A 20,434-nucleotide genomic window follows, 5' to 3' on the forward strand; every position below is an offset into this window, starting at 1 on the left:
AACCTAAATATGGTGCTTACTATAGGTGCAGGTATTCGAAAAATCTTTCATTTTAAAGGGTAATTCTGTACCATTAAAGAAAAATCTATCATCTGTCAAAGGCAGATATGTTTATATCAAGTGACAGCTATGTTTAAATATAATTTAACACTGTTAAATATAAATTCACGTTTACTTCCATATAAAAATATATATAAAAATAGAGTATTTAAAGAGGTGGATATTCATACAAAGGAACTGATCGATCAAAATAGTCTTTTTTGGGTATGGTAATGAAATTGAGGTATTTGTAACATGAATTGAATAACCCTCTCAGGTTTATTTTTCCCCCAAAAGAAAAACAATCCTTTAAAAGCCAATTTTAACTGTGGGATAGCTCACAACAAAGAACTTAAAAAATAAGGAAATTCACTATTTTGAAATTAACATATAGAAGAGAAAGTTCTCAGTACTAGAACTGGACATGTTGTGTATGTATGTCACAGTTTTAATGAAAAAATAATTTTTAATGCTTACTCTAAATTATTATTAGGTAAATCAAAATATAGTTACCAGTGACACAATGTGGGCATATACAAATGTTGTATGAAAATAAACTCCTCTGCACTTGCAAATGGCCAATCCTTTGAAAATATTTGCATAAAATGTAATCTTAAATTACCCAGGATTCTAACAGCAAACAAAAGCTTTCTTAACGGATATCCTCAGTAAAACATAATAAAATAATACACTTTAAAATTGCATATTTAATCAACTTAGACTGCAGTTACCCATCCAAGTTCACAGACAGGGTAGGAGGGAATGTTTATGAAAAGGACAAAGAGTGCAAAGTTAAATGCATTGGTGTTTTAATTGTAAAATATTACATTTCCTATCTCTCATAGAATCTTTTCAAATTCCTCGTGGAGCATCCATGTTCTTTTCCTTTCGATTGTAAAATTTAAGAAGTATAGGAAGACATATTTTTCATAAACATTAGATTCACAAATCCTAAGCCATCATAAAGCTCACATTTTCTCCCGGTAGAGGACACAAACACAATCCCTACTTGCAAGTGGAATGTAACTGCTTTTTTCTCCTTTTCAGTATTAATGTACCAAGAGAGAAGATAACGCGATCTCAAGAGCTTTATCTTTTTTGTCCACATAATTCAAGTGTCTCTATTTCTCCTTATTATCACAATGCAATACCTAGCCCACAGTGGTTCTAATTCAGGATTATACTTCAAGTAACCTTTCTCTAGCTCTAGCTTTCCCCTTGAAGACAAATGATTTTCAAGTGCACACCTCAACCTTACAAAGCTATAGGAAAAAAGTGTTATTATTACTTTTTTTAGCCGCGTGTGCGTTGGTGTGTATGTGTGTGCCCGGGTTCCTGGGTGTGCGGTCGGTCCAAATACACGTGACATACAGGATTTGGTTCTTAGACCACTGCCCAGGTGAGTGAGTGGCTTGCCTCCAATTCCAAGTTCAGGCCTCCTGCAGGGAGTCTACACAGTTCTTTTACTCACACACATCCTGCTGAGAAGGATTTCAGAGCAAACCTGATTAATTGGACCTCTGACATGATAGGGGGACTGAAAATTTGTTACAGAGTCTTGTCGTCGTCGTTGTAGTTTGCTTTGATTGCTGAAATATTTCCCCACAATGTGATTACTTGATTGTTTCATTTTAATAAAGTGATATTCTTTGAATAGCTTTGATTTCACTACCTGCAAATAAAGAGCAAAAAATAGTTACAATCAAGGACATTCAAGCTCTGCATCGAGTAGTATAATTAACTCACAAATTCGGTAGCATCTGTATCACGTGGACATTGCCTAAAGGGTATATGTATGATCTATATAACCAAGAGCCAGAGAAACTTATCTTTCAAAAAAAAACCCCCCCAAAACCAAAAAGCCAAAACAAAAAAAACTAACTTTGGAATTAGAATTTCTGCCATTTTCCTTACCTCAGGGCAGCTGGCCCCAATGCAGCTGAGGAATAATTTTAGATGGTTTCTCTACCACACTGTTGTCTGTGCATGTGTCTGTGTGTGTCCGTGTATGTGTACTTAAGCTGGATACTAACATATAGAAAAGACGCGGATGGACCTTTGCTGGGTCACTGATTCAAACATGGTCCTCCAAACCTGCCATGGCACCCTTTTATAGAATGGAAATTAAAACTATTTGCAGAGAGAAGAAAAATGCTATCCATTGCACAGCCATAAGCTGACACTTATGATTAGTGGTTTCCTTTTTCTGGGCGCTTAGTAAGTTAGTAAGTTAGTAAAGAATCTGTAGAAATAGACTATGCCTTATTAAGCTAATAAATTTATATGTGTTTGTACATATGTAAATTTTATGTTAAACTTTTTTGAATAAGCAGAATTATAAAGCATTTATAAAGCATAAGAGGATATATAAGAAAAAATTCCTCCCCAGCTCTGCCTCCCTACCCACAGTCACTCAGTTGACTTCCCAGAAACAACATATACTAATTTCTTTGTGATTCCATTTAAAGATATTTCATGAATATCAACACACACACACACACACACACACACACACAAAGAGGTCATATTTATAGTCCATATGTATGGTTTACAAAAAATTGCCCTGGTGCTATCCTATAATTTTATTTAAATTCAATTAATTAATACATACTGCATTATTAGTTTCAGAAGTAGTATAATTGCCATTTTTAATCATTGGGCTAATGTGACTCAGGTTGTTAATACCAACAGTCAGAGGGAATCAGGAAGGGATCAAAACAGAGGTTGTGGGGAGGGTCGGGAGGTGGGGAGGAGAGAAAATACTGGCAAAGATATTTGAGGTGTGTTCACAAATGAATAACAAATCATTAATTCAATTTATTAATTATTAATTTTTAATATAATTGCAAGACATTATTTTTGATCAGTACTGACACATAAACTATATATTAGTCATCAATCAATTAAGGCAACACTAGCTTTCATGGATTTTTAAAATTCCTTAAAGTGCTATATGATGATTATGATGATGTAGAGCCACATTTTTTTAATTACATATAAGAGAATAAAATGAAAACAGCTCAAAAAATACAGAGTATTTAAGCAAACACAAGTTATTTATTTTGAAGATGAGTATTTTTAGTTATTATGTGCAAGCGAGCATGAACCCTTTTAGAAGATTTATTTGAGTAGAAATTCTGTAAACATCTAAACCAAAATGTTAACTGTAGTGATCTTTGGGTAGAGGAATTATAGGTGATTTAAAATGTATTCTTTGTAACTTCTGGCCTTGCTTTTTTTATTTGAATACGACAAATGTGCATTCCTTTATAATCATAAAAACGTTAAAGCTATTCCCATTTTGAAGAAAAAATGTAATGGCAATGCATTTGAAAACCAATTATACCCTGCTAACCCCAAAGAAACGAATTGTTTTCCTGTGGCTATGGGACGTTTAGTTTTTTATGATCAGGCCCTCAGATGAAGTGACTCTTAAGACCAGAGAAATCAGTGGGTTGTGGTAAGGAATCCCAATGGATAGGAAATCAGAGCTCAGTTTGCAGTTAACCACTGATTAATATTCCAGGTCTCAAGGTTGTAAGTTGCTGTTAACGTGCAGCTCTTTGCACCCCTGTTTGGTTATCCTACAACTTTAAATATGATCGGCTGGGAGGTGCACCAATGTTTTTCTGAAGGTTCTGTCCATTTCGGAGGAGGCGTGTTTCAATGATAGCAAGATTAGTGAACATTTTTAAGGAAGTTTATTTAAGGAAACACTTAAGCATAAATATTACATTCAACCCTGGGAAAATATTATTTCAGCGTTCCGAAGCCAAAATAAGGTTACTTTTGTTTATATAATTTTATCTTCAGGTTTGGTTTTTGCAATTGCCAGATGATCAGCATGCTAATTAAATGCAAAATAGATAAAAATACATCCCATTGCAAAAGGTTATACAGTTCTTTAAAAATTATTTCAGTGTTTCGTGTTGCAGTTCATGCTGCAGCACACATGTTGGATAATGCTAGTGTAGATGCTTATAGCAATCTTGAATGTGATTTATAAAAGAGATAATACAAAAATATGTATTTCCACTGTATTTGCTGAAGCTTATAGCATCTACTCAAGAGTCGTGTCCCGATCACACGGGAAGGTTAATAATGTATTTCTATTTTTTTTTAATTTTATTTATTTGACAGAGATCACAAGTAGGCAGAGAGGCAGGTAGAGAGAGAGAGGAAAGGAAGCAGGCTCCCCACTGAGCAGAGAGCCGGATGCGGGGCTTGATCCCAGGACCCCAAGATCATGACCCGAGCCGAAGGCAGAGGCTTTAATCCACTGAGCTGCCTAGGCACCCCAATAATGTATTTCTATTTTTAAACCACTCAGGTGGTCTCTGAAAAAGGGAGACGGAATACTAGGGTCTCCTCCTGCTTCTGAGGGCCAGCCTAATCTAATGCCTCTCATAATGCCGGTGCCAGCAAATGCTATTGAAGATTGATTTCTACACGTCTATCTCAGGGCTTGGCCCAACAACACTTAATTGTTAGTTTCCTTTGAAAGCTATTTCACAGGAAATAATCAAAGATACTAAGTGTCCTAATACTGGCTTGGTTAAGCCAGTATTACCCTGACACTGACACCTGAAAAGTGACAAACCTAGAGAGAAAGAACTACTTCAATTTTGATTTGTCAAAATAGAGATGTGACAAGTCTTCCCAAATGTTACTGTAAATGGAATCCAGAGCCTTTAAAAAAAATCCAGCAGTATTTTGAGCTATACCACCAGCACATAGAATTTATTTCAGTAATGCAAGCTTTAGCATTATGAAACATTTTGTTATAGGAAATTACCCAAGAATTATTTATAACTATATGATTGTTCACCTTGAAACCCCAAAGGAAGCTACCGAAAAATAATGAGATATTATAAAGTTAATATTTACAAATCATATAGCATTTCTATATTCTATCAATAATTAATAAGAAATATATTGGAGAAAAGATCTCATTATAATACAAAAACAATTTCATTCAGTTCAGCTATTGTGCAGGTACAGAAAACACAAAGTTTAATAAAAGGAAAACATTAACAAATGGAAAGACACATCAGGTCAAATCCTCCCAGGTTAATGAAAATGCTATTCTAACTGTAATCACAGCAGTATTTGGGGGACATGACAAGGAAATCCTAAAGCACATCTTGAAGAATAAATGTAAGAAAATAACCAAGACCATTTGGGAAGGGGGGTGAAAAACAGTGATGATGTGGGATTTTTCAATTCCAGATGTTCACTCATCAATTTTAATTGAGTCTACCATCAGCCTACCATAGATCCAATTTATTGGTTGCATCAGCCAAGTATAAGCAGAATTCAATACTGTGATAGAAAAAATAGGAATGTTCATACTACATTAAAGTGCATTTCATAAACTGCTATTCTTTCCTTAAAATGTTTATGGAACAGTAAGGTAGTTCTAAATAAAGCCCAGTGTTACATAAATCTAGTGACCATAAATTTGACAGCCTAAGAGTTTTAATGACTTGGAATTAAAATCAAGAATGTATGTTTAAAATGGAGATATGTACCAAATTGCTAATAGAATCTCCAGTGGGCAAAGAAGTGAGACTTAATGGGTGTATATGATCAAAAGATGGGAATTTTTTCTCTCTTTTTTGAGAGAGAGAGAGAAAGAGCAAGCACACATGTGTGTGAGGGTGGGGAGGGGGCAGAGGGAGAGGGAGAGAGAGAATCTTGAGTAGGCTCTATACCCAGCCTGGAGCCCTACACAGGGTTCGATCTCACAACCCTGAGATCGTGACCTGAGCCAAAATCAAGAGTTGGATGCTTAATCAACTGAGCAACCCAGGCACCCCAGGAATTATTTTTTAGATTCTATTTTTAAGTATTCTTTACACACAATGTGGGGCTTGAACCCACGACTCTGAGATCAAGAGTCTCCTGCTCCACTGACTGTAGGTGCCCCTAAAGGCAGGAATTTTTTGTTTTTATTGTACATAGTTATTTTTATATTTTTACAATTAGCAAGAGTTTGTCTAATCCTTTCACAATAGAAAAACAGCAGAAGAGGAACAAAATGATGCCTATCTTATAAAATTAAAATGAGTTATTGATGACTTAATGATTTATTTTTTTCTACATTGTATCCAACTTTCAATCTTCAGAGCTCTCTGCAAGGAAACACGTGGAGTAATTCAGACATGGTCCCTCCCCTCAAGGGGGCTATATAAAGACACATGTCTAAGATACTTGAAGTAAGAACAAGAATGAAATGACTTCAAAGACATTGTCTGAGACTCACTCCCCAAGGTCAGGCACCATGTTGTTTCCATGTAATGAATAGTTCCTTTGTACATTACTTAGTACTAATTTATCGTGGTTATACTCATCTGTTCACAGAGCTATTATTTCCTTGAGCTTATTTGTTAAATTCAGTATGCAGCATTGCTGTCAAACTACTATCTCCAAGTTTCAAAATATTACTTTAGTTTACCTACTCTTACGGATTCTAAAGTGAAGGAAAAGAACTTAGCTACAGTTTTTAGGCTTGGAAATGTTATGCGAGTGAAAGATGTTTGCTACCTGTACAATTAAGAGCTAATTGCTTCTTTCTTTGATCTCTTGTGTGGAAATATGCCCATTTGGGTCCTTCCCAAAAATCAGAGGACCATTTGGGATTATTAAAATCCAAATAAAGTGTCAAGTGGAATGTGGCTTTGAAGGAGAGATGTTAGCAACACAAATGTTAGGTTACCTCCAGGGCACAGTAGTAATAATAATAATAAACAATAAAAGTGAGCTATTGGAAAACACCAGTGAAAGAGGCCTCGAACTGAAGACAAGACCCTAGATGCTTCTGTATGGTGGTCACCTCAGAAAGAGACAAATTCTGTTTGATGCTGCCAAATGCTTCCTTAAATTTGGGTACCTCTAACTCAAGCACTGAGAAAGAGACATGTCTATCCAGAGGGATAAGGAACTATTGCACACAGTTAAGTGATGCACATATATGTGATTGGCTGCATGTTTACATTATTCCAAACACAAATGTTAAATGGCAATTCTTTTGACACTGTCAAATGATCCAAAGTAATTCTTTGTTTTTAGCTTTGTGTGTATGTGTCGCTGTTTATTTTCTTTTTGTGAGTTTACCTATCAAATTATATTTAAAATGAGGAAATGAGAGTGAAGGAAAATTGGTCTTCATGAAGTGTGATCACCTGGTCAGATCAGCATTGCTCTATAATCACAAGTAAAAGTGTAATAACAAAAATTATTTTCCTCACGGCAGTGTTCACATTTAGATGAAGTTACATGTAGACATAGACTTTCAAGTAAAGATTACAGTGTTTCAAAACAACAACATAGGTTTAATATATTAACTATAGAAACGTAGAAAGGAGAAATTTTGGTGCTCGAATCAAGTGCTGTCATGATAACATATTATAGAATATGGAGATGACCACATTTTTTTTTTTAAAGATCTCATTCATTTATTTGACAGACAGAGATCACAAGTAGGCAGAGAGGCAGGCAGAGAGAGAGAGAGAGAGGTGGAAGCAGGCTCCCCGCTGAGCAGAGAGCCCGACGCGGAGCTCGATCCCAGGACCCTGGGATCATGACCTGAGCTGAAGGCAGAGGCTTTAACCCACTGAGCCACCCAGGCGCCCCGATGACCACATTTTTCTGTGACTCAGTGTAACAAGAATTTAAAATTCTGTGCTTGGACATGCAGAAGGAACTTTTACTTTTTCATAGGTTTCCTATATGCTAAGAGACCTCCTAGCTTATGATTGTAGATCTTTCCACATCTCCACATAATTAAAGACTTGGGCACACAAACATTTTAGAAGGCATACAAATGGCTACAGTTCAACTTGACTGGCTTTGTCGTCTGGCTATTGTAGGACAAGCCAAACAAATGAAAATCTATTAATAAATTACGCAGTAAAACCCACATTGCAACTTTTACTATTAAATGCATGTAACTTTAACACTCAAAATTGATTTCACATAAATATTAATCAGAATGAGTATATTACCATGTCAATTAACTGTTGCATCTAAAATAACTTTGAATTTTCAAAAAGTCAGTACAAAAAGGGAAAGCTTGGTGAATTGGAAACGTGTCAGGCATATTAGAAGCAAATACCTTTCCTAAAACCGATCTTAACCTGAGTAACACCCAAGGAACTTCTGATGTGGTTCCAGATCCACAGAACAAAATAGAAAACAATTTTCAGTGGGGTAAGTGTTCCAAAATCTCTCTAGACTGGATTAAGGGGGATGTTCTGATTATAAACATGTTCCATGGACATGGATGGGATAGGAAGAGGAATGAGAGTAATGGCTTTCCAAGGCTGGAAAACCTGACATTGACCAAAATGTGCTCATGTGGTCTTTTAAGATAAATGCATATGATTGAAGTACTTTTTATTTGGTATAGTCATTCTGCAGACATGACATTCAATCCAAGATCCAGTCACCAAATTTACAACCAGCTGAAAAAGTAGCCCAAGAATTCACAGAAATGGGATAAAAATAAAGCAACAAACAACAGCTAGAAGCCAGTCCTTATAATTCATAGTTCCATTTCAGGAAATCATGCAATTTTTTACAGATAATAATGATTTTTTTTTCATCTACCCCCCCTAATATTTAATCATGGCCACATGAAATAAGCTATGTTTTGACTGAAGGGAGTCCAATTTCTGAATGGGTCAAAGATGCTGAGGATTAGAAAGCAAGACTAAAATTTTCTTTAGGAATGAGGAATTGTTTTTTGCTTTTGGTGTTTCCAGATTTGCAATGTCTCCATCTCTTCTCCTACTTCCCAATCTCCAGGGCTTCTTACTCTGACAGCTCAGCCTTTTTAACTTCTGCCCCTCAGACAGGCCTCAGTTTCCAGCTCCGGGGGCGAATTCTGCTCTGAGGTGGAGAGACTGTTAGAAGGAGCTAGAGACCAGCAGTTTACCATATCCAGTGAAACTGTGGTTCCCTCTTGTACTCCTCGGCAGTTCTCCAGAGACTAAGTCCCGTTTCAAACTGTTTTCTAAGTGGTTGGATATTCATGTCACTGAATTCTTGATATTATTTGAATGACCTTCATTTGTTCAATGGATTACAAGCTAAGTTCCTACCCTGCTGTAGTTCCATGTACTTTTTGGGTCTTGAAATCTATCTTGACCTTCACTCACAGGTATCTGTTTCCATCTGTCTCTCTGGTTTTATTTAAGCATTTGGCACTAAAATGCCACTTAGAAACAATTTGTGTGGACCAACATTCCAACCGCTGGCTTCACTGTTGGGATTCGCTCAGCATTACTGGGGCCTTTGAAAGGGGAGACTCCACTGGGCCACTCAATTTCTTGTCAGAGCAACCCTCTACCCCTTGTCCGAGGTGGTACGTGCCCGTCTATGCCCTTCTGCTGGTCTGCTGGTCTTCCACAGGGTCTGGGGAGAAAGTATAGTAGCTCTTCCCTTCAGGGGCCAACTTTCCCTTTCATTTTTCTGATTTCAGCCTCTAGATTAATTTGTTCTTTTCTGTACCTGTGTTTCTGAGTCCATCTCTGATGTTCAATTTTAACAGAAATCCTATCTATGGATGTAGGTTCTTGGCTGCATGTGGTGGGGTGAGGGGTCCACCAATTTTGCATACAGACTTTCTGACCTGTGTCTCAGCCCTGCCTTCTTCTGCCCCTACTGCCCCCCCTTCCCCCTTCAGGCCTGGGCCATTCAGAGGATCTGTGGGCAAGTGTGTTTCACCTCTAGTTGGGGATTCTCCTCTCTCACATTTTACATTGTAACTTCCTTTGCAGGCTAAGTTAAACTTCTTAGAATGAATTCAGGTTTCTTGCCATTATGAGTTATTTCTTATTCTGTCTTAGTGGGGAATGGTGGTGAATAGCTTAATGTCTTTAAGGTCTTTTGGTGGTGTTTCAAGTGGAAGAGAAGATAAATGCTTGTGGTCATTCTGCCACATTTAATCTGTACTCCCCACATGATTTTTGACCTTATCCTCTATGCTAGTTTTTCCAAAGTGTGTTTAGTGAGGTGTTAATAGTTGTTATGAATAAAAGGAAAGTGGTTCTGTGGTCAAAATGTTTGAGGAAAAACTGGGTCAAATGAAGCTAAATAGTTTCTTTGCTGTAAGGGCTTTTTGGATCATTTAAAATACTAATATTATTTGAGAATCTTTACAGTAGAGGGGTGTATAGAGTTTCCCAAACCACAGATCCTGTTTTCACTAGGCTAGAACATCAAAACATAGAGTACGGAATGCTAATCAAGGCAGTTCAGAGTCCGTCTTAGCCTGACTCTTAAAGCTTTGGTAGTAAATCCCCCGAAATGAGGGTTTATTGCAAAAAAAAAAACCCATGAGATACTTACGGATCAACATCTCATCTGAATTCATTCTCAGCAGGCACTGATTTGTAATCTAATCACCTGGCAGAAAAAGCTAGAATTCTTGGAGACAATAGACTGAGCACTGGGGAAAAAAAAAAAATTGTCTAGGATCACTTTCCCCCAAAAGGGGTTTAGGAATGGTAGGCAGTGAAACTCCTGTGACTCCTCTTTAGTGATAAGGCCATTGAAAGGTGTTAAATGACAACATTGGATTGGAACCACAGAAACATCCTGGTGGGGAAGTAAAGGATGAATTTGAGAAATTGAAAGTGAAGCTTCCAAGATGGAAATATTGCAGAAGTCCAGGGCAAGTAAATGATAGAGAAGAAGGAAACTGCAGCCAACCTCATTCATTTATCAGCACCCACCAACGATTTACAGTGTCCTTGACCTGATCCTCTCCCACATTACCAAGGACCTTCCTCTTATGCCCTTCTGTTTTCCTATGTAACCCTAAGAATTGATTATTCCCTTTCTGCCCATAAACATGAGAAGTAGTTCCTCCTATAAACTGCTCCCAGACCACTTTCTTTTCTGAATCTGGTATCTTTCCTTTATTCTTATTTTCAGTTGTTGAAAGGCTTTAACCAGCCTCCTTCTCTCATTTCCTTTTTTTTTTTTTTTTAAGATTTATTTATTTGACAGACACAGATCACAAGTAGGCAGAGAGAGAGAGAGGAGGAAGCAGGCTCCCTGCTGAGCAGAGAGCCCAATGTGATGTGGGGCTTGATCCCAGGGTTCTGGGATCATGACCTGAGCTGAAAGCAGAGACTTTAACCCACTGAGCCACCCAGGCGCCCCTCCTTGTCTCATTTCTTATACCTCTTCAGTTACTGTAGTTTAATTCATGCCCCCAATATTTTACTGAAATTACTCCTGCATGATCAGAAAGGACCTTCTTAATGCCAAATCAATGACTATGTAAAAATCCTTATCTTAATAAATCTATCCATTACATTTGACAGCAGTAATGATGTTTTGATCTCTCCCTACAAATTTTCACTTTTTGGCTTTCCATGGTATTACACTCCACTAGAGTTTTCGTCTATCAGTTTATTCTCTAAATTCAAAGGCTCCTGTTTCTGCAAACTTTGCTTAAATATTGACGTTTCCAAGAGTTCCTCAGCTCCTCTTACTCTGCTCATTTTCTCTGGATGATCTATCTTCATTGTTGCAACTGTTGTGTTTTCTGACGACTTCCAACCTTTTATCTCCAGCCGCACCCTGCCCCTCGAGCTTCAGACTTGTGTAGCCAACTGCCTGTGAGATATCTCCACCTGGATGTCCTACAGGCATCTCAAACACAACATGTTCAAAACCGAATCGTCATCTTTTCCCTGAGCCGGTACCTTCTCAGTCATCCTCTGACTCAGTTGCTGGTTCAGCTCTAATTCATCAACCAAGTTAGGAGTCGTCTTTGATTCTTCCTACACCCCCATGCTGCAGATAAGATCTACAGATTTTACTTTTAAAATAGGGCCTGCATTTGTCTCCTTCTCCCTCATGCTCGCAGTCTCTGTCCCGGTTTTGGGCAAGTTTTTATCCTCTCTCACATGACTTCTGAAAACGTCTCCTAATTTCTCTCCCAGACTCAGTTTTGTCTCCGTCTTCCCCCCTCAAAGTTATTTGAGACAAAGATGTGACCGTCTCATTTCTCTATAAAACTTTTGTTGGCTCTTCCTTACCTATAGGATGAAGTCTAAGCTCTTACCATGATCTGGCCCTAGCCCACCTTCCCCAGGCCCTGATTTTAACTGATGTTCTACAATACACAGAATTGCATGTTGGGGATATGTTACGTTTGAGATACTCAAGGGAACCCTAAAAAATGTTCTCCTAACTCATTTTACAGTAGTTAGTAGAGAGCTCACACAGACACTCAAATATTTGTTGAATTAAATTGCCATTACTAATTTATTAAAAATAGCCATGCTAAAGGCTTTTTTCTTCCTTGTGTTTATGACAAACTTTTAAACTTTGAAGGAAAAAGGGAAAAACTTCAAGCTCACCACATAGAAGGCAAACTTTTCTAGGTCAGCTAAGTTTTTGTTTACCTAATTAAAATTAAATAATAAAGAGTATAAGGTGAAGATCAAACAATAAAGGGGAAATCATCTCTGACAAGGAACTGAAAATCCTTTCTTCTTTCCATGGTGCCAGAAACAAAGGAAACTTGGGGTTATTAGAGTTGGGTAGTAATGCCAGAGGGATTTTTTTTCCCTCCCTTTGGACTGAGTCAAAAGCTGTATGGCTGCCAGAAAACAGAGATCTCATGTAAGGTTTATACAACTGATTAGACTAATTAATAATCACATAACAGTTGTGGATTTGTCCCTCCTGCAGCCAGGTCTGAGCTGATAATATTTTTGTATCCTTCCCAGGTTTTAGCTTGCTCATAGTAGATGTCTGCCACATAACTAAAGGTACTATCCAAAACCACTCTTGGGCAAAAGCTACCTGGATCCTGTTTGTTGTCCTGCACAAACACTGTGGAAACAAAATTCCATTTCTGCCCATGAAGAGAAACACCTGCTTTTCTAATCAGCAAGAACATTGTAGTCAAAACTGATGCACGCCAGTTGGGAAAGTGTTTATAGATTCATGGTGGCAACATATCCTCTCTCTTGGTGTCTTGACAGATGAAAAAGTTGCCCCCAAGACCTTTGGTGACAAGAACCCCACTGAAGTAGGTTTGTTATGTCTATGATGGAATTCCCACCACAAATCAAAGAGGACACATCAAGATCTTACTATAATGATTATAGCAATCCTTCTCAGGTATGTGTGAATCTATTGTGGGAATAGTTTGATTGAACACTAGAAGATACAAGGCTCAAATTCTTATGATTTTAGCACAGCTGATTTTAATTCTTGGTCTTACTGTATGACAAATTGCTTTGCCAGCTCATAAGATGAGCACAGAGGCAAAAATGGTTATTATTAATAGATTTCTGCCCTTTAATATGGTTTGCATGAGACCAATAATGTACTTTTCCCTGGCTTGGTACATTAACCATCAAATCATCCTTTGTAAGGGCCTTTAGATTTTCTTGATTTTTTATAGGAAGCTCACAGTGATTTAAGATGTTGGGTGATGGTTTGGAGAGATTATAAAACATCAGTGTTGGCACTAGAAACTTCCCGAGGTACAAGTAGTACATACTGTTCAAGACTTAAGTGACAATTATGCCTAAGTGATGAATGGGTTAGAGACTTTGTGATGAAGAGAGTCAGTTTCAGAAAGATGATCTTATCATTCTGCGGTAGAAAGGCAAATGCTCCCACAAGTATTTTAGCTCAAATAAGAAAACTTCAACATGGATAACACTGTTTCGGAATTAGCTGAGATAATTTCGATGATACCTAGGTAGTTGCCAAGTCAGCACACATTAGAAATAGGGCTTAAAAAACAATTTATACACAATCATTGCACATAATTAAAAAATCAAATAAGTGACATAATTTCACCTGACATGCTTAAATCATTGTTATGCAAATTAAAGATGATTTTATTAGTAATATTTAGAAGCCAATATTCTAGTTGTGGTGGTTCAAAGAGTCTTTATTGCAGTCCTCAAATTCCATGACTACTAGTGTCACTGGTTAGTGCTGTGGCAGGAGACACATGCAATGCAATCACGTGGGAAGGGCATCTTCTGTTTTTAATTGGAGCCATGCTGGGAATCTCTGGAAGACTTCTCCTTTTTAGGCTTCCAGAGCAACTAAAGATGAAGAAGAAAAACAGATACCCTTCCCTCTCAAATACTAATTGAAGACACATTATATAAAAATAAGTAAATAAACAAACCTTTTCTAAAAGGGGCAAAAACCCGGTCTGTATGTTGTCTTTCAAAGTCCCCATTTTATGTGGGTTTTGGCAACCTCTGACCTGTTTTTGCAGCCAACTCTGATACTAGGCTGGCTCAGCAGAAAGATCATTTCTTTCTCTTCTAGGCTACCTGCCCTTGTGTTTCTAAGTCTTGATTTTTTGCAGATAGGATAGGAACTCAAAGAGTGTAAGGTTTTTTTTTTTTTTTTGGTGGAAGAAAGAAATAGACACACAGTCTCCTACAGCATAGAAGCTTCTCTACAACAGCATGACCAAGTTCAAGTTACTAGATCAAAACTGAAAATGCCCTGCTCTCCACTGTGGGTGCAGGCTCTTGCGTCCCTGAGATGCAGGTGCACTTGTCATACACAATTACATGTAAAAAAATATAACATAGAATATTTAGAAGAACCAATACAGTGTCAATAACTCTTGGGTAGTCGTAAAAACCTAAGGACCAAAACGGATTCTGACAGTCATTTTACGGCTGGAAAACGGGATCCAAGAATCCTTTAGTTGTCATTGCCTTAGTCAACCCAACGACTGCCTTCTGGTTTACAAGGGCTGTAAGATTGAGTGATATGCTTTAGGTGCTGGGGCCTGAAACTCTCTATTCCTACTCAGCACCCTTCCCTTTATCCTTTCCAGACATTTTTCCTAATAAACCCCCTTCCTCTGCTAATTCTGTCTGCTGTGTCTTGGAGAACCCAAACTGACCGAGGAAGAAACCTGCTCTTGCCTCTGCTAACACCTTATCAGCTTCGCCTATTATAATATTATATTCTATTTGATGACTACAGATCAAATCATTTTCCCCACGGGGTGCTGAGGGCTACTCAAAACATAGGTCCACCTGTTTAATGCATTGGCTCAACCAATGGAAGAAGGTCATTCATGAGTTTAACACATTAAATTGTCTTGATTTTCAAGCTCCACCAAAGACCTGCTACCTTCTTTGGCCACAATGTCTGATGGGAAGGTTCAGGATCTGTTAGAAAAGGCAGGTGCTCTCCAGGTTCCATCCTCCTGCTTGCATTGACTGGTAATCCTAGTTTTTAAGTGTCTACCTAAGAACAAATTCTTTTTTAACTTCTTATTTTGTAGTGCCTCCAGTTGTGACTGCTACATGCTTTGAGTGAGTGATGCTGAAAACCTCATTTGATCTCCGCCCCACCCCGACATGGTTTTTTTAATACAAAATAACATGGACAACAAAACTAAAGGTATAATGAGAGATTTAAAAAAAAAATCAAAAGCTACAATAAATAAAGAGCCAGCATAAATACCTCATGAAAATGGCACCCGCATGTCCCTTGCAAAAACTCCTTGTATCGCCCCATCGTTATAGTAAATGTGTCAACCACTTCATAGCCATAGGTTTTTGCGGCATCCAGAATAATCACATTTTCCTTCCATAAGTTCTGAACTTCACTCTGTAGTGCAATGGAGGAGAATGGGAATTTTTTTTTTATTTAAATTCAATTAGATTGAGAGTTTTTATCAAGAGGATTGTTTTACGATTTACTAACTCAGGTAGAAATCATGTAAATATCATCGTTTTTACAGATTGGTCCCACTGCAAGAAGAAGAATTAATTTCACACGCATTTCTGAAACAAAGACGTCTTCTCAATTTTTTACTCAAAATATAAGTGCAAACGTTTACGTGTATCTAAAATAGCAACACATAAATATCTAGAATGACACACAGTTTGGAACTTTTCCTTCTATGTTTTAACCTTTTTAGGTTTCTTCCCCAGAAAGGCTCTTTGAGATATTTAAAATTCTCACTGTAAAAGTCAAAATTTGAACATGAAGGCTATCTCCCTCTATTTGGATTCTTATTCATTTAGTCATTTGAGTATTAGTTAGTATCTATTTTGGGCTTAGCTCTGTGCTAAGGGACCACAATAGAAGGATAAATAAACCATGGCCCCTCCTTCCTCAGACCGCTGCATTCTAACTGGAGAAAAACATTTGTAAACATTTACTAAGACCTTTACTGGATGTAAATATCCTAGCCTCTGGGCTAGTGGGGAGGAGGGACCAGCCGAGGGCAGGGACGGCGAGACAGCAGGAAGGGGCTCCAGAGCAGAGAGAGGTTTAAGGGGAATGGGCTTCGGGTGGGCTTCAGGGAACGGCATTGAGTGCAGGCTCCAGCCGCTGCTTTGCCGAATCATATTCTTCCCTCCCTCCCCAAACGTGTCCAGAGCAATGAGTGAGCTTGGCAGAAAGTCCAATTCAGGTCCACTGTGGAGAGGAGCAACCCCTCCTCTAACTACTCTCACTCTGGGATTCCTCATCAGCGAGGCTAGGACGCTCTCAGACAGACCTGTAGTCCAAGACTCTTCCTACCTCATCCATCCTTCTTGCGCTCTCTTCATATCAGACAATAACAGCCAACCACGTGCCCAGCAGAGCCCAGTATAAAGCAGACACTCCAGACACTCCAAATACTCAAAAGTATTTGGTGCGAGATTGAGTGATATGCTTTAGGTGCTGGGGCCTGAAACTCTTCCTGCCTACTCACTACCCTTCCCTTTATCCTTCCCGGACATTCTGCCTAATAAATCCCCTTCCTCTGCTAATTCTGTCTGCTGTTTCTTGGAGAACCCAAACTGACTGATGAAGGAAAGTGCTCTTGCCTTTTCTAAAGGATAAAAATTCTTTTCATTTTCCAAATGAAAAAGAAAATCACAGGAATGCCTGGGTGGCTCAGTGGGTTAAGCTTCTGCCTTTGACTCAGGTCATGATCCTGGGTCCTGGGATCGAGTCCCACATCGGGCTCCCGAACCTACTTCTCCCTCTTCCTCTAGTCCCTCTGCTTGGGCTCTCTCTCTCTCACTGTCAAGTAAGTAATTAAAATTAAAAAAAGAAAAGAAAAGAAAAGAAAAGAAATAGCAAATCACATGCTTTTGTTGATCCAACTGCAAGAAAAAAACCAGCAGTACAACTATGTCTAATTTTCTGTCTTCTTCACTGTGCTAGCATACCTATCTTCAGGTAATATCGAAGGAAGAGTATTTCCCCCCAAATAAAAGTAGTGAATAGAAGAATTCCTAAAGAAGAAATCTAGAGGAAAGGAACATAGGTGAATTTGGTTGATGCCATCATGTGAACAATGATGCTCAATATTGTTTGTAGACTTCTTGTCCGGTTACAAGTATTTTCTCAATTTTAATTTGTCTAGATATGAAAGGTATATGGAACTTTACAGTAAGAAGGTTCTAAAGAGAGTTTTCTAGACAAAGGTTGGTTCTCTGGGAAACAGACTCCTGAGATGGGAATTTGCCTGCAGGGAGCTAAGAGGAGAGTGTTTCGGGGATCAACACCTATAAGGAAGTGATGTAGTTCTATGAGAGGGTTTTGTGGATCCCACTGGGAATTCTAGAGCTGGTTCCTCCAAGACGGCCCAAACTAGGGAAAGGGAGCTGAGTCTTGGTACCCCTATACTGGCAAGTCGGGCCTGGGCAGCAAAAGGCAATTCCTGCCAAAAGTCAGGCCACACCCCCAGTGGCCCAGGTGAATGAATATCTCAGTCTTGAAGGGGCGATCTAGGAGGAGACAAACCATACAAAGTATCACTCACTCATTCTCGCATGAGATATTTTTTGAGAGTCTATGTGCTGAAGATGGTGTTTTGCATTTGTGGTAGCAGAGTGTGCAATGCAGCCCTCCCTCCCTGGTCCTTGCTCTCACAGAAATTAGTCTAGCAGGGGAGACAGACAACCAAGGATTGTATCTGTTGAGCGGCATAAACAAAGACGTGAGACTCTCTCACAGGAGCTCCTGGTAGGAGTAGCCAATCCAGTCTAGTGTATCCGTTAAGTCTGCCCGTGGTAAATGAACACTTGAAGGGTAATTGGAAGTTGTTCAGGTGAACAGGTGGTGGGAGAGTGGGCTCCACGCAGAGGGAACAGTGATTTCAAAGACCCGGACGTGAGCGAGAGCATGGCGTGCTTGAGGAACTGAAACTTGCCCAGCAGGACTGAGCTCAGTAGCAGTGCGTGCATGAGTGTTTACACACGTGTGCACATTTGTGCATACGCACGGGTAGCAAGTCTATGGAGAAGAGCAGAGGCAAGCTTTGGAATGGCCAGGCCAGCAACAATTGAGTTCAGCCTTATTTTCTGCCTCCACGTGCAACTATCCCTGTCTCTTTTGTTCTATCCTCTCCCCTCCATTTCTCCTCTCCTTTTGTCTTCATTCTGTTTGAGAAGACTAATGGGGATCATCAAACCCGTGCTGGGAGGCATACGACTGAACACAGGATCTGGCACAGAGAAAGTGCTGCAGAAATGTTTGCGGTCTGCTATGATGAACTAATCTTGAGTTTGGAACCTAAATAAAAGTAGGAGCCACAAGCACTGCAGTTCCCAAGAGGGATAAAGTGGGGGCTCAAAGCAGAGTCCTCCTGAAGGAACTGTAACCTTGACTGTAGCCTTCAAATAACATTCAAGGACATTCAATTCAAAACCACTAAAAAGGAACTGTCGTTTAATCCAGACTCCAACCCTTCAGCTACCCCAGATATTAAATACGTCAACTCATCTTAAGGGACTTTCCCCTCCCCACGCTACCTCTGAGAGGCTGAATTTGGATCCCTGACTTGGGCCACATTCTATCTGTTCTCCTGCTTTTGGATCAGAGATCTGCCACCGAGGCAGGCAACGTTTTAGAAGGCAAAGGGGATCGTGTCATCTGTGCTGGGGAACTCGAGGAGGGATCAACATCACACACACACACACACACACTCATTCAATTTATACAGTAAATGGACAGCTTCCCATCTCCCCTGAGCTCCCTGGAGCAAAGGCATGCAGTCCCGCCTGCCCCTGAACTCTCCTTGCTCGAACAAGTGCTGCTGCTTCTCTTACTTACAGATATTGCCTTTCTTTTCTTTTCTTTTTCCTTTTCTTTCCTTTTCTTAGACTTCTATTCAGTGCTTTTCTATAAGAACTGGTCAGAGGCCTCTAACTCTTCCCCTTTCTGAATATCCAAGCAAAGATAAAACTAATGATACTACTTCAAAGACTTTTTTTTAAAGCAATCAGTCAGAAATCATCTTCAAAAAAGCCACCCTTTCCCAAAGTATTCATTGATACTGACAGTTTCATTTGTGGTTTCAGCATGAGTCTTTCAAGGTGTATGAAATGTTTGTGGGGTAATGGGATACTTAAAGATGACTCTCTCTCATCCACCCCTCAGTTCATTATTTTTTATAGCATGGCATCCCCTTTCTTGTCTTAGGAGTTCAAAGCATTATTCACAATGTGTTAATGGGACATGGTCTCCTTATTTCCAGGAATAAGTATAACGGATTTGAAATCCTAATCCTTAAGTACATTATCTCCTTTGATTTTTGCGAAGGTGGCTGACTATTATATAATGCCTTGTAGGTCCTTTTTCAGACACCAACAAAGATTCTTACAGGAACCATAAAGTTCATGTAGCCTAGAGGGAATGGGCCTACCTGTGTCAAGAAATGCAATCCATCCACTGGGAGATGAAATCCAATTCCCAAAGTTTTGATGATCACAAGGATATTGAGTAAATTTTCCCTGAGAAATAATCAGAATTCTTAGGTCATAAACTTTGATTACATTTCTTGGTATTTGTGCTTACATAAACAAATACAATGGAATTCTTTTAGGATGTGATAATTGGCATATAAGACTAAATTCTCATTTTATAGATTTGGCATATTTTAGGTTTTTTTTTTTTTTTTTTTGTGGGCAGAGTTTTATGTGTCAGTGGGTGTGTTTTTACCTGTAGAAAATATAAATGTGGATACTGAAGAGCCCTCTGGTGATGGATACAAAAAGTATTTTGAAACATTTTAAACCGGAGTTCTAAACTTCAAGCTGTCCTTTCCACAAAAATCTCGATAAAATTTAATCACCTCAACGGTGACTTTTCTTTTTAACTCCAAATACTAATGACAATTCTTGTTGCAGAAACTCACCTCTTCAAAACCTTGTGAATAATTTGTAGGTGATTGGAATTTAGCCACTGGACACCACCAACAACCAACACCGTCTGGCCCGTGTTCTCCAGGGGGCGGGATCTGAAATCCAGAAAGGAAAACAACACATGTTGCCTTGAAACAGATGGTCAACATTTTCTCAGCAGTGCCTCACATTTCACTGAGTCATAGCTAGCATCCCGATCACTGGACCTCCTTGTCCTTTCCAAC

The 20,434-nt window shown here is 38.8% G+C and overlaps 1 protein-coding gene across 2 annotated transcripts in view; it reads right to left on the reverse strand.

Annotated features, from left to right (window-relative positions):
- Nucleotides 1-569: 569 nt before the first annotated feature.
- CPED1 (cadherin like and PC-esterase domain containing 1) overlaps nucleotides 570-20,434 on the reverse strand; it is a 262,654-nt gene continuing 242,789 nt past the window's right edge. For both annotated transcript variants that reach the window (XM_032870574.1, XM_032870566.1), the window contains 4 exons: nucleotides 20,204-20,305; nucleotides 19,712-19,799; nucleotides 15,526-15,672; nucleotides 570-1,711 (listed from right to left, as the gene is read on the reverse strand). In XM_032870574.1, the coding sequence (XP_032726465.1) occupies nucleotides 1,490-1,711; nucleotides 15,526-15,672; nucleotides 19,712-19,799; nucleotides 20,204-20,305 (559 nt within the window). In that variant the 3' untranslated portion in view covers nucleotides 570-1,489. The remainder of the gene's footprint in view (nucleotides 1,712-15,525; nucleotides 15,673-19,711; nucleotides 19,800-20,203; nucleotides 20,306-20,434) is intronic.

The sequence above is a fragment of the Lontra canadensis genome, unplaced genomic scaffold (genome assembly GCF_010015895.1).
Source record: "Lontra canadensis isolate GAN:19392208 unplaced genomic scaffold, GSC_riverotter_1.0 scaffold2, whole genome shotgun sequence".
NCBI lineage: Eukaryota > Metazoa > Chordata > Mammalia > Carnivora > Mustelidae > Lontra > Lontra canadensis.